Raw genomic sequence first — 12099 nt, forward strand, 5'->3', positions numbered from 1 at the left:
GGGGGTGCCCTGGGCCCCTCCCCGGCCGGGTGTGTGCCAGGCCCGGGGGGAGTCCCGCGGCAGCCGGGCCGGGCGTTTGTTCTGGAGAACGAGGCGCTCCTGGGTTGTTTTTCCCCCGCTCGTCCCCTCAGGATGAGGGAAAAGCCCAGTTTAATGCACTGGGAGTAATTTTTCTGGTCATCCAGGGCAACGCCCACAGGGACCTCCGCGGTGACTAATTCTGGTCTCCTGGCATTGGAGAGGTGCAGCTCGTCTTCCTCCCGAGCTTATCGAACACAGCGAAGGCCCTGCCACTTTCTCTTCTCCTCCCTCTGACGGGGCTGCCTGAGGTGGCTTTTCACTGCTGGAATTTGCCTTGCTGAGGGAGTGTAGAGTGGAGCTCAGATCACTTGTTCTTAGGCCAGTGATGACCTTTGATTTGCACAGTTTTCTCTACCCGTGCAGTGCAGATGGCTTTGGAGCTCTCTGTCTTCTTCCTTTCTCGGCTTTATTTGCTGGCCTTCAACTGGGTTTTCTTTTTTTTTTTTTTCCCCATGGTTGTCTGCTACAGATAAACAGCAAACTCTTATTTTGAGTCTCCTTTCTGTACTGCTTCTCTACTTCTTGTGGAGAGTTACATGTCCCTGGTCATCTGCTTTCAAGGGAGATGGAACATTGTGAGGGTTCTTGTTTGTACTAGAAAAGTTGCTCCTGACCCTGTATTTTCTTTTCACAGCTGCTTCATGCTGTCTCTGGCCAGCTAAAGCTCTCCAGCTCCTGCATGTTTTGTATCTCTTGAAAGTTGAACAGACAGTGAGCTGGGTTAAATTTAGAGAAGAAAAAAGCTATAGCAAAACTGAAATAAGGAACAGAAATCTGAAAAAAATATGCATAACTGTTTTTAAGTGGTTGTCCAGCATCACTGCAGAGACAAAGCTGCTCCAAACCAATTTAACTTAAGACTTTTCAGTCTTAGTACAGTTTTTGGTGCTGTCAGTTGATAACCTGAATGGTGTCACCTGCTCTCCTGGGAGAGGTATGAGGGGTCTGGCTGTGCCCCAGTCTGTAACACAACTCACTGCTGGGGTTAGGAGTTTCTGCTGCTGCTGGAATTTCAACTGGTGGCTGCAGGGTTTTCCTGCTGCATTTGGAGCACTTGTTTCTTGTCGTTCTGTCAGCAATTTTCCAAATAACTTTCTCTTTCAAAGGACTAGTCCTATGAAATCATCTTGCTTTGCTGATGGCAATTGAAATGCTCTTTAGGGCAGCAACTGGGAACTTTTGATGTCCTAAAATCTCATTTGTGTACTCAGGCGTGTCTTGCCCCTCTGTGTTGCAGGATCTTATGGTTCTCCAGCCCAGCTGCTGCCTGCCCAAGACAATTCCTCGGCCACCCAACCCATGAGTGGGCACCGGAGCCTCAAGAGGCGATGTGGGGAGTCGCACCTGGAGGGCCCCGCGGGCTGCGGCCATGGCCCCAGCGCTGCCTGCGTGCTCAGCAAGCTGGTGCAGCTGCCCACGCCGCCGCTGTCCAAGCACCAGCTCAAACGGTTAGAGGAGCACAAGTACCAGAGTGCCGGACGCTCCCTGCTTGAGCCCCTCATGCAGGGCTACTGGGAATGGTTAGTTGGAAGAGTTCCAGCCTGGATTGCCCCCAACCTGATCACCATCATCGGACTGTTAATAAATATATTTACAACTTTGCTATTAGTATGTTACTGCCCAACAGCTACAGAACAGGTGAGTTATGGACTCCTCGCACTCTTTTGTTTTGGTTGCTGTCACTGGTTTTGGATGGGTTGTTGCTTTGGGGAGAGCTGGTTCTTGCTGTTCAGCCCACAGTCCTCGTCCTTGTAACCTGTTCTCTGTAAATGTTTGTGCCCCTCTGTGATGCTGACATGCAGGAGAGAGCATGTGTGGATGCTGGAGTGAGCCAGCAGTTCCTAGGGCCAGCACACCCATATGGAGCAGGATCTGACACTGAGGCAGCCATGAGGGACCTGCTGCACAAAGCTCAGCCCTGCCAGGAGTTGGAGCAGTGGCTCTGCAGCTGCCTGGCCTGTGTGGCAGGAGGAGTTTAGTTGGTACCTGTTTACTTTCTGTGACCAGAGCAGGGCAACTCCCCCTCAGCTCAGGGATCAGAGTTGCCACACGAGCTGGGTGGGTTGGACATGCTGAGGCTGCACCAGAACCAAGGCACTGAGCTCTAGAGTAGTGCCGCTTAAGATATCAAAGCTGGTGTGACCAAACCCAGCTTAGTGAGCCGCAGGGACACCTTCCTGGGCCCCACAGGTTCTGTGTCCTGGCAGCTCAGTTAGGACTTTGGCACAGCGTGGTGGAGTTGTGTTCCTGAGCTGTGGCTGTGCTGTGAGAAGGTCAGATAAAAGTCAGTGGTTTTATTCTTTGTTCTGAATGCTCTAAAAGCTCCTCACCTGCCCTGAGCAGAACTGTCTTAACCTGATTTCAGGGGTACAAAAGTCTTTTTGAGGCATTTCAACTTCTCTCTGTCACCACTTACCTCATAAGGCACTTGAAGACTCATTTTTGTGCACGGGAAGAGTTTTCACTTGAATGTTGAATCTTGAAAGCTGCTTTTATGTGTATGTACTGAGAAAGGGAGTTAGTTGGTATAGAAATGTGTTACCACATGGCTGGGAATGTCTAAAGAGTTCCAGCTTTTAAAACATCTGAACTCCTTCCTAACCAAGTCTCCTAGCTGAGGTTGGGAATCCAGCGGGGCACAGTTTGTTCCCCACCAGTCTCCAAATCTCACGTAGGTTGGCACAGTCAGCATGGCATCCCTGCTCCACGTATGACTTGGGAAAGAGATGTTTGCCTCTCCTAGAAATCTGTTGAAATAGATTGTTTCACAATAATCTGTGGAATTTGGCAGGTGTAAAATAAACAGTGACTATTCAGTTTGAGCAGGGAATACTTGGAGCAGCTCCTTCCTTTTCCAGGCTGTGGCATTGTGGTGGGTGTTGGTTTAACTTGTGTTTACTTCTGAGCAGGGTTACGTGGGGGCTCAGACTCTGAAATCTGGTCTGATAGAGAGACTTCAGCTCTCAGGAACCCAGAGCTGGTTTGGGTCACTAAACCAGAGCAGAATTTAGAATTTGGAGAACAGTTGTATCTTGTTTGGTAACTAAACTTCTGAAGTGCCCAGGAAGCTGCACTCAGTGCATCAGAAATTCAGTGTTAGCTGAAGGCTGCTGTATGAAAGCACTGTTTGGTGTTTTAACAGTTTGAGAAGTACTTTGTGTGAGGTGAATGAGATTTTTTTTCCTCACTTGAACTGAAAAATAACTTAGTGCTGAGGCAGCTTTGGCCTGATCTGATTTGTGACATGGCACATCAGCATGACCAGGGAGGTGCTTTTTAAGTGTCAGGGAGCTCTGTGGGGAAGAAAATGGGGCTCTGAAACTCCAGGAGCAGAATTTCTCCTCCTCCCCCCAAACCACTCTTGATTTCTGATGTAAATTTTCTCCTCCGTGTAGCTCAGCCTTAGTTCTGCTTTTTTTTCAAGAGTGACTCCTCCCTTCCTGTTGCTGAAAGGTGCCGCCAGGGCAGTTGGCTGTCACGCAGGGCCTCGTGCAACCAGAGAATAAAGGAGATGCAAATACTTCCTGCTTAGCTGGGAGGACCCAGCTGGAAAAGTGCTGACTGATGGAATGGTACCTGAGTTTAAAAAAAGAAAAAAAAGGAAAAAATACCTGGATAAGGAGAGAGCTGTGAAATCTTACTTGGATATAAATAGGTCTAAGTGGAAACACCTACACTGCTCATGAAAGGAGCTTTTAAGAAAGGAGAGCCAGCAGATTGATTTTTAAGTTTATAGAGAAACCTTCAGGGTGATGCCATTTAACTTAAATGTGGCAGATAAGATCTGTACATGAGGGATAAAAATGAGAGGGAGTTGTGTGGCATCAGAACCTTGGCTAAATGTGGTGCTCTGCTCTTGGGTGACACATTTCCCCTTTCTCACCTTGTGCTGTTTGTACAGACAGTACTGAAAGCACATCACAGTGGCAGCTTTTGGGGCAGAACAAACTGTTTTGGTAAATGGCAGGAGCAATGCAAATTGTAGAAGGAAATACATTTAAGTTGATGTGCTACAAATTAGTCATGGTTGTGTTGGCCAAAACCAGCTGGACTTCAGGGCTTTGTGAGAGGCAGGTCAGCTTGATTAAGTTGTATTTGTTTTTTCTTGGTGTGGTCTGTAAAATAAAGGTGCTTGTAAATGCTCACTTCTGTAAAGTGTGTCAAATGTGAAGACTGCAAAATAGCCAATAATATCTGATTTATGGATGTGTAAATGAAGTTGGAGTAATGGCAACTCCCTGGCTTTTGTGTTCTTAATAGTTTATGCTTCAGAATGCATCAAAAAGCCTGGATTGTAATCTTTGCTCCAGCAGGGTTTGGCATTGTTGTTGTTTCTGTCAGAGTAGAAATCATTTTCATGGATGTGACCATTAAAGGTTCTTAATGTAGATTTGGCAAAGCTGCTGGTGCCTCGTACTGGAGGGGACACTTGGTGGTGGAGGGGCTGTGCTGCAGAGCTCCAGAAATGTTCTTGGACTCAAAGTCTGGGCACTGGCAGTGACACAGCTCTCAACTGGTGGTGGACTGGTGAAGATGAACACTGTTGAAGTGTTTGTGACAAAGCTGGGGACTAAAAGTTCCCAAGTTTCTGAAATCACAGCGACAACTTGCATATATTTAACAAGAACTTTGTTATGCACCACTTTGCAAATGTAATATTACAATTTTTCCAGCTGTACAGTGCAACTTCCTACTTCAGACCAGGGGCGGTAGCTATTAATCTGTCACTACTTTATTTACATTCCACATGTAACAACCATTCTGTCTGACCTTGCAAGGACCAGATGCTGAAAGGCCTCTGGGTGAGGAGGATGTATGTGCAAAGGGAAAACTGTTTTGTCAGGCTGTGGGACAGCTGCAGGCTTTCTCTTTCTTAAAGGGAATTTTATCTATTTTAAAACTTATTGTGATTGCCTTTCTCTCTTAGGCACCTCCCTGGGCATACATTGCTTGTGCTTGTGGCCTTTTCATCTACCAGTCCCTGGATGCTATAGATGGAAAACAAGCAAGAAGGACAAATAGCAGCACTCCGTTAGGAGAGCTTTTTGATCATGGCTGTGATTCATTGTCCACAGGTATTGTTGTCATTTTTAATTGAAGTAGGAGGATTAAATTGCTCTGTTTCAGGGATCAAATCTGCAATTCAATAAAAAAAGCTTCTTTACTGAAGAAAGGACAACTGATAGTGTTGAATGTATCAATTTCAACCAAGAAAGTCACCTTTCTTTCCATAGAACAGTGCTCTGGATCAGCTGAATGTCTTCTCTTGTATTACATTGAAAACAAAACTAAGCACGTGACTAATTCAACCTGAGTCAGCAGTTCTGTATGATGCTTTAGCAGAGTCTTGGTTCTGAAGTATTTTCTGTAAGAAATTGTCATAATACTCTGCTATATTATTTCATATTAACTTGATACAGAGTGATACCATGACAGGTCTAAGCCTAAGCAGTGGGACTCTACAAGTCAGAGTTTAGGATTTGAATTGTCTAGGTAATTTCCTGGGTAGGTGGAGTTCATTGAGCCTGTCTGAAGTTTAACCCCATTGCAAAAAAATTGTAAAATCATAGAATATCTTGAGTTGGAAGGATCCCACAAGATTGAGTCCAACTCCTGATCAGATGTTTTGGGTTCCTTAAATTCTAAAGGTCTTAGGCTTTAAATTTTATGAATTCTTTATCAGAGTTGTATATGGAAAGGGTGGAGGGGAAAGCTTAGATATGTTACTCATCCTGAATGTATCTAGACCTTTGATTTTCTTAATGCCATCAGAGAAATTCAGAAGACAGGGAAAAATGTCGGGCAAACACAGGAGAAAACCCCAAAACTTGTTGCAGGCTGCAGCTGCAAAAATTACTCAAGTCTCTTAATGACATTAGGCATCATGGGGAAGAAAAATGTAGGAGGCTTAGAAACCCTTAATATTGATGACTTCTGATAACTGATATGGATTGAAATCTGTGTTGTGCAGCCTGTATCTTTTTAAGTGGAAGCATTAATCTCTTATGCCTGTGAGATAACCGTGCCAGGATAACCTTCCCTCTGTCCCTCCTCTGGGCCCTGTTGTTAGCTTTGCTTCTGGTGAGGATGCTTACACACATCCACCCTTTTCACTCTGTGACTGATTTTCTCCTGCAGTCTTTGTGGTTTTGGGAACTTGTATTGCTGTGCAGCTGGGCACCAACCCTGACTGGATGTTCTTTTGTTGTTTTGCTGGGACGTTCATGTTTTACTGCGCGCACTGGCAGACGTACGTCTCGGGGACGCTACGCTTTGGCATGTAAGTACCTGGCTGAGAGAAAGGGAAAGGCACCCTGTTCTCCTGAATTGCACCTTGTGTGGCCATAGTACAGCTTCTCAGAGCAGTAGCAAATTGTTTTTATCCATAGTGACACCCTTAGATCTTCTGGCAGGTGTTGGATCTGTAATTAATAGTAAATGTCCCTTAGCTTGTGTTAGGAGTGGTAGAAATATAATTTTGGCCTGTTAGTTAATTAGAGCTTTTGTTGAGATGTAAAGCTAAATAAGTAATGGAAAGTACCTGCTCTTTTATCCTAAGACTGGAATGCTTTGGTCAGATGGTGGCAGTCTGGCTTTAGCATTCATTAAACTCTGTCTTGATACTGCTTGATTGTGATGTGCAGTTATCCGTTAATATTAACCATAAGCCTTAAAATATACTGTATTAATTGCCCTTGTGCCTCCAATTTAGAGTTCAGAATCCCTTTTAGTTAGTGCAGATCATGGTTCTGTCAATAAATGGAACCAAAATTGCAATGCCAAGAAGGTCAGGAGCAGAAATCCTGTTTTCTACTGGATGAGGCTGGGTGGGAGGTGCAACACAAGGGCTTGGTGAGCTGTGGGATTCTTTAACCTTAATGAGGAAATAAATGTATTCTATGTTGAGAATTTATTCAGTGTTTGCATTCACAGAGTAAACACATTTCAAATAAATGTACTGGAGAATTTTTTGTTTTGCATCTGGAAACGGAAGTTTGCCCTTCGTTTGTGGGATTCTGAAACAATTCTAGAACAACTACATAGAGATGTCTACTAGACTGTTATTTATGGCCTATAATTGCTAGTCTATATGCTAAAACAGTACAAATGCGAGTCTCTTGTATATGACAGCTTTTATTGGCAGGATACTGTTTCAATAATGCAGATGCTCTTGAGAAACTTGTGTTTCTGCTCAAAATTAAGATGTTGGATCAGTTTTAAATGTCTGTTAGAGAAAGAAAAGAAGAATATCTAGGCTTCTGTTCCAACTCTGGCTACGCTAAAGCACATTGACTGAAACTATCCCACTTAAATCTTTAAAATAAGACATGTGGCTCAAATAGTTTCCTGTTTCAGGAGTCTCACTTTCATGCTGTACCAGAAGTCTGAATGCTTTTAGTTCCCTTCAAACTTTACAGGGCCCTGATAATCAAAGATTTCTGGATATTGATCAAAGAACACAAAAGCCTGACCTTGACATCTGCTCCACTTTACAGATAGAAGTATCAGCCTCCCCAAACTGCTGCTGTGCTGCAGAGAAGTGTTTGGGTCAGTGCTGGTGTTGACTGGGACAATCCTTTGTGAGGAGTCTGTATTTTGGAGGCATTTTTCAGCAAATTTGATTTTTCTGCCTGGCCTTTTAATAATATAAGAATGTGGTGACCATTAATATGTAGCTAATTCATATAAGGCAATAAGCACCTAAATGTGTGTATCATTAATTTAGATAACACAGCACTGTGTAGTAAACATATTTGTTCCTTCTTTTGCCCTCTGTCACAAGGTTAATAGACTGTCATAAGCTGATGTTCATTTTAATGCCTAAACCATGAGACTGTTTATCCAGTTAACAGATTCTCACTGTTTGACACTTTTTTTAATGAAGCTTTCATTTCACTAATCTAAAACTGAAAAAAAAGGTATTTTATCGACCCTTTCAGATTCACTGCAGTGCACACACTTAGGTATCCTTAATCCTGAATGAGTGGGCTCAGAGACAGCTGTTGAAGGGAGCCAAAAAGATCCTTGTGCTCAGGAGCTTTTTCCTGTCTGTATCCCATGTTGTGACTCTCAGAGAGAGGGTCTGGTAGTGATGTTTTAGGGAATGTGACAGTGTTTTTGACTTGCCTGAATTCCAAAGCAGCAGGAAAGAGTAGACACTTGGTTATCACTTACTCTACTTGTGATATGTCCAAGAAATTGTATTTCAGTGCAGAGAAAGCTCAATAATGAAATGGCTTGGAGAAGAGCAGATGGTGCTAAAGGGAGAGATTGTATTTCCCTCCTTCCACAAAGGCCTAAACTGTTGAGTTATAGAATCAGCCTGTCTTGCTGGAAAAGTCCATCTTAACAAAACCAGGGAAATTAGCGTGTCAAACAAAAAGTGTGTGCTTGTGGAACAGTGTGTGGTTGGTGTATAGGGAAGAGACTGCAGCTCCAGGAGCAGCTGAGGGAGCTGGGAAAGGGGCTCAGCCTGGAGAAAAGGAGGCTCAGGGGGAATCTTCTGGCTCTGCACAACTCTCTGACACGGAGGGGGCAGCCTGGACAGGGTCAGGCTCTGCTCCCAGAAAACAAAGGACAGGATGAGAGAAAACAGCCTCAAGCTGCACCAGGAAAGGGTCAGGTTGGACATCAGGAGGAATTTCTTCCTAGGGAGGGGTGGTCAGGCGTTGGAGGGGGCTGCCCAGGGAGGTCTGGAGTCCCCATCCCTGACCAAGAACAACTGGATGTGATGCTCAGTGCTGGTGACAAGGTGCGGATCAGTCAGGCTGGGCTTGTTGATCCTGGAGGGCTTTTCCAACCTTAACAATTCCATGATTCTCTTTGGTGTCACTGCACCAACCTTGGCAAGTCCCTGAAGCTGAGCAGAGCCTGTCAGATTGCAGGGCAGGATCAGTTCCCCTGAGGGAGGAGGAAATAGGATCCATTCTGTGAGGTTCCTACAGATTCTGCAGGTGGAGGAGGAAAACTTCGTTCACTTGGGCCCAATTACTGAATCCATCAGCTGTGCAGTTTCTTTGTCTTCTGCCTGACAGCTGTGGGGGATGTCCCTGTGCTACTCCAGGGTTTAGAATAATCAGTTGAGTCAGTAAAGTTCTATGATCTGTCTCGATCTTCAATTGATCACATAATTCCATTAATTATGATCCTGGCAACCACCACTCTTCAAAAAGCAATTGGTGTTGATTGAACAGCTCAAATAGCTAGAGGTCAGTATTGCTTAAAAATTCCCCAGCAGGAAGCAGGAAGTGTCTCAAGGCAAGTAGGGCAAGCTCCAGGAAAGTCTCTGTAACAATATCAGCAGTGCAAAGGCAGCAGGGAACAGCAGGGATAGAGTTAAATGCAGAAGTTTTACTTAAAACACCTGATCTGGGAATGATCTTACGGAAAAACAGGAATACTTAGCACATTTGAAAAAGAAAAAGGTGATTTTGAATGGCAGAGAGACTTAGTATTGAAGCAGCCCAAATAATGACTTTGTTCTCCTGACCTGCTTTCCAGCACAGGAACTGGTTTGTCTGGGTTGTGGATTTGCTGTGCTGAAGCATAGGATGAGCTGAGTCATGTATTGGGGCAGCTGTGCCATCACTGGGACTCCTCTGCTTTGGAAACAGAGAATTTTTTCCTGCATATCCCAAAAATCAAACTGACAAGCTGCAATGGACTTCCATGTGTCCTTGTAGAAGCAGATGTGAGGTGCTTCAGGAACACACTGCAGAAAACATCATTAGGGAGTACAAATCCTGAAAGGATTTTTCTGCTGTTATCTGGAGCCCAGGTGTGATCACCTGGTTCATCCCCAATCCAGAGTTATCTCACTTGGATTCAGTAGTGGTCCTGGTCCCTGCAGGAAGTGCAGGAGGAGAAGCAAGTGTGTGCAGGCTCAAGATGTTCCAGCTGCTCAAGGTCAGAGCACAGCCTGACTGCAGGGGCTGTCCCACATGCAGAGGCTATCTATCCCTGTCAGAGCTGGATTCTGCAGCACAGCTCAGAATCACAGAACCATGGAATTGGTTTGAATGGGAAGGGACATTAAATTCATCCAGTTCCGTCCCCTGCCATGGGCAGGGACACCTTCAACTATCCTAGGTTGCTCTAAGCCTTGTCCATCCTGGCCTCAGACACTTCCAGGGATGGAGCAGCTGCAGCTTCTCTGGGCATTCTGTGCCAGGGCCTCACCACCCTCACAGGGAAGAATTTCTTCTCAATATCCCATCTAACCCTGCCCTTTGGCAGTGGGAAGCCATTCCCCCTTGTCCAGCCTGGATGTACTCTTGAGAGACATGAGACACAAACTGCTTAGGTAAAGTCCTGGTGCATTTGTTCATGATGGAAGTGCTGGAGGTGCTGAATCATATTGGAAAAACCCAGTGGGCACTGAGCACTCAAGGGTCCATCCAGAGACATGAGGGCTGTACCATGGTCTCCAGCATTTCTCCTACAAGTTACTGCATTTTCTGGTTTATTACAACCTTTTTTAATGAAAATACCATAAGTTTTGATGGTAGGAATTATAGCTGTGTATATATGTGGGTAAATATAGACACAATGAGATGGAAATTAGTTTCCAAGGAGGCTTCGCAAAGGAATATCATAAATATGAGAGGAAGAAGCAGTTTTTACCACCTTTCATATAACTGAAAAGTTAAACATGGTTACACTGCTGTTTGAATAATAATCCCCAGAGAAAGCAGAGTAATTCAGGCTGCTGAACAAAACAGCCTTTCTTGATGAGAGTTGGAGAATTTGGGGAGACATTCCTGTTCAGTGACTCTGGAGCAGCCGTCTAGGCCCAAGAGCCTATGGGATAATGGGTTGGTTCACCTGAGTCCTATCACCACTGCTGCCACTAAGGTCCAAAGGAGAGGTGAGGAAATGGGGGATTTCAGAAAGCTAAGCCAACCTTCCTCTTCAGCCTCAGCAGAGGAGGAGTTGATGTTCTATCTTGCATAGACAACACACACCAAATACTGACATACAGGGATGGAAGCCTTCCAAGTCAGACTGTAGCACATTGAGTTCTTGCTCCTGGGAACAGCTTCAGCATCTCCACTCTGAGATAAGGCAGTCATTCCTATGATTGTAGAGCTTAAAACTTTCCAACACTTCTTGGAGAGCTTTTACAGCCAGGTTGTTTACAGAGGAGAGTCTGAGGCTAAGTAGAGCCTCTGTTGATGTCAGGGGATGTTGGGTTCTCTGTACTTGCAAGCAGGATGTGTTGAAGTGTCTTTGTGGTGGGTGTGAAGTTTGGTCTTGGTAACCTGCACCTCCTGCTCCCTCAGTCGCACTGGCAGCGTCACAGAAACTTGTGCAGCTGGTGAGGGCTCACAGAAAAGGTGGGGGTGGTTTCCACATCCTCCTCCTCTTCCTCCCACAAGTCCTTCAACAGCATTTTCAGTCACAATCCCATTGGTCATGTGTGGAGATGCTGCTCCTGATTGTTCTGATAAATCCTTGGAGTTCTCACTGCTCTGTGAAATAATGAATTGCAACATAACAACCATATGGCTATTGCCTACCCGTGCAACTTCTGTGTACCTCTGTGAGCAGCAGATGGAAAAACTTACATACTGGATGTGCATAATAACAAGGAAGGGGGCTTATTTTAAATTATTTTTCCCTTAATTTTTAATATTATTTTCCCCTTAACATGAATTTCCTGGTGCTGGAAATAATTCTAATTCATGTTCTCATTTTTTCTATACAGTTTGCTTTATTCACACTGTTGTATTTCATGGCATCAAGTGAAACTGCTGGATTGGAATGAGTTAGGATAAAACTCTAATGACTTTATAACCAAGTGTTTGCACTTCTGGCATGTGACTCTCAGCCTTTCTTTCTCTTGTGTTCTGATGTTGAACATTCTTTTCTTGCTGCTGTGGTTCCCCTGAGAAAACAGTCCTTTGTCTCTTGCTCAGATTCCCAGTTCATTGCTCAGCCTTAGTAATCCCACTTGCACACTCAGTTGATAGGACAAGACAGATGGAAGAATCATCATATTTTTCCAGACCAGAGCAT

General features: G+C 44.7%; 1 protein-coding gene across 1 annotated transcript in view; it reads left to right on the forward strand.

Annotated features, from left to right (window-relative positions):
• Window positions 1-1301: 1301 nt before the first annotated feature.
• CEPT1 (choline/ethanolamine phosphotransferase 1) overlaps window positions 1302-12099 on the forward strand; it is a 30345-nt gene continuing 19547 nt past the window's right edge. Inside the window, exons 1-3 of the mRNA XM_005426782.2 lie at window positions 1302-1719; window positions 5009-5156; window positions 6220-6361. Of these exons, the coding sequence (XP_005426839.2) occupies window positions 1381-1719; window positions 5009-5156; window positions 6220-6361 (629 nt within the window). The 5' untranslated portion in view covers window positions 1302-1380. The remainder of the gene's footprint in view (window positions 1720-5008; window positions 5157-6219; window positions 6362-12099) is intronic.

The sequence above is a fragment of the Geospiza fortis genome, unplaced genomic scaffold (genome assembly GCF_000277835.1).
Source record: "Geospiza fortis unplaced genomic scaffold, GeoFor_1.0 scaffold26, whole genome shotgun sequence".
Taxonomy (NCBI): Eukaryota; Metazoa; Chordata; class Aves; order Passeriformes; family Thraupidae; genus Geospiza; species Geospiza fortis.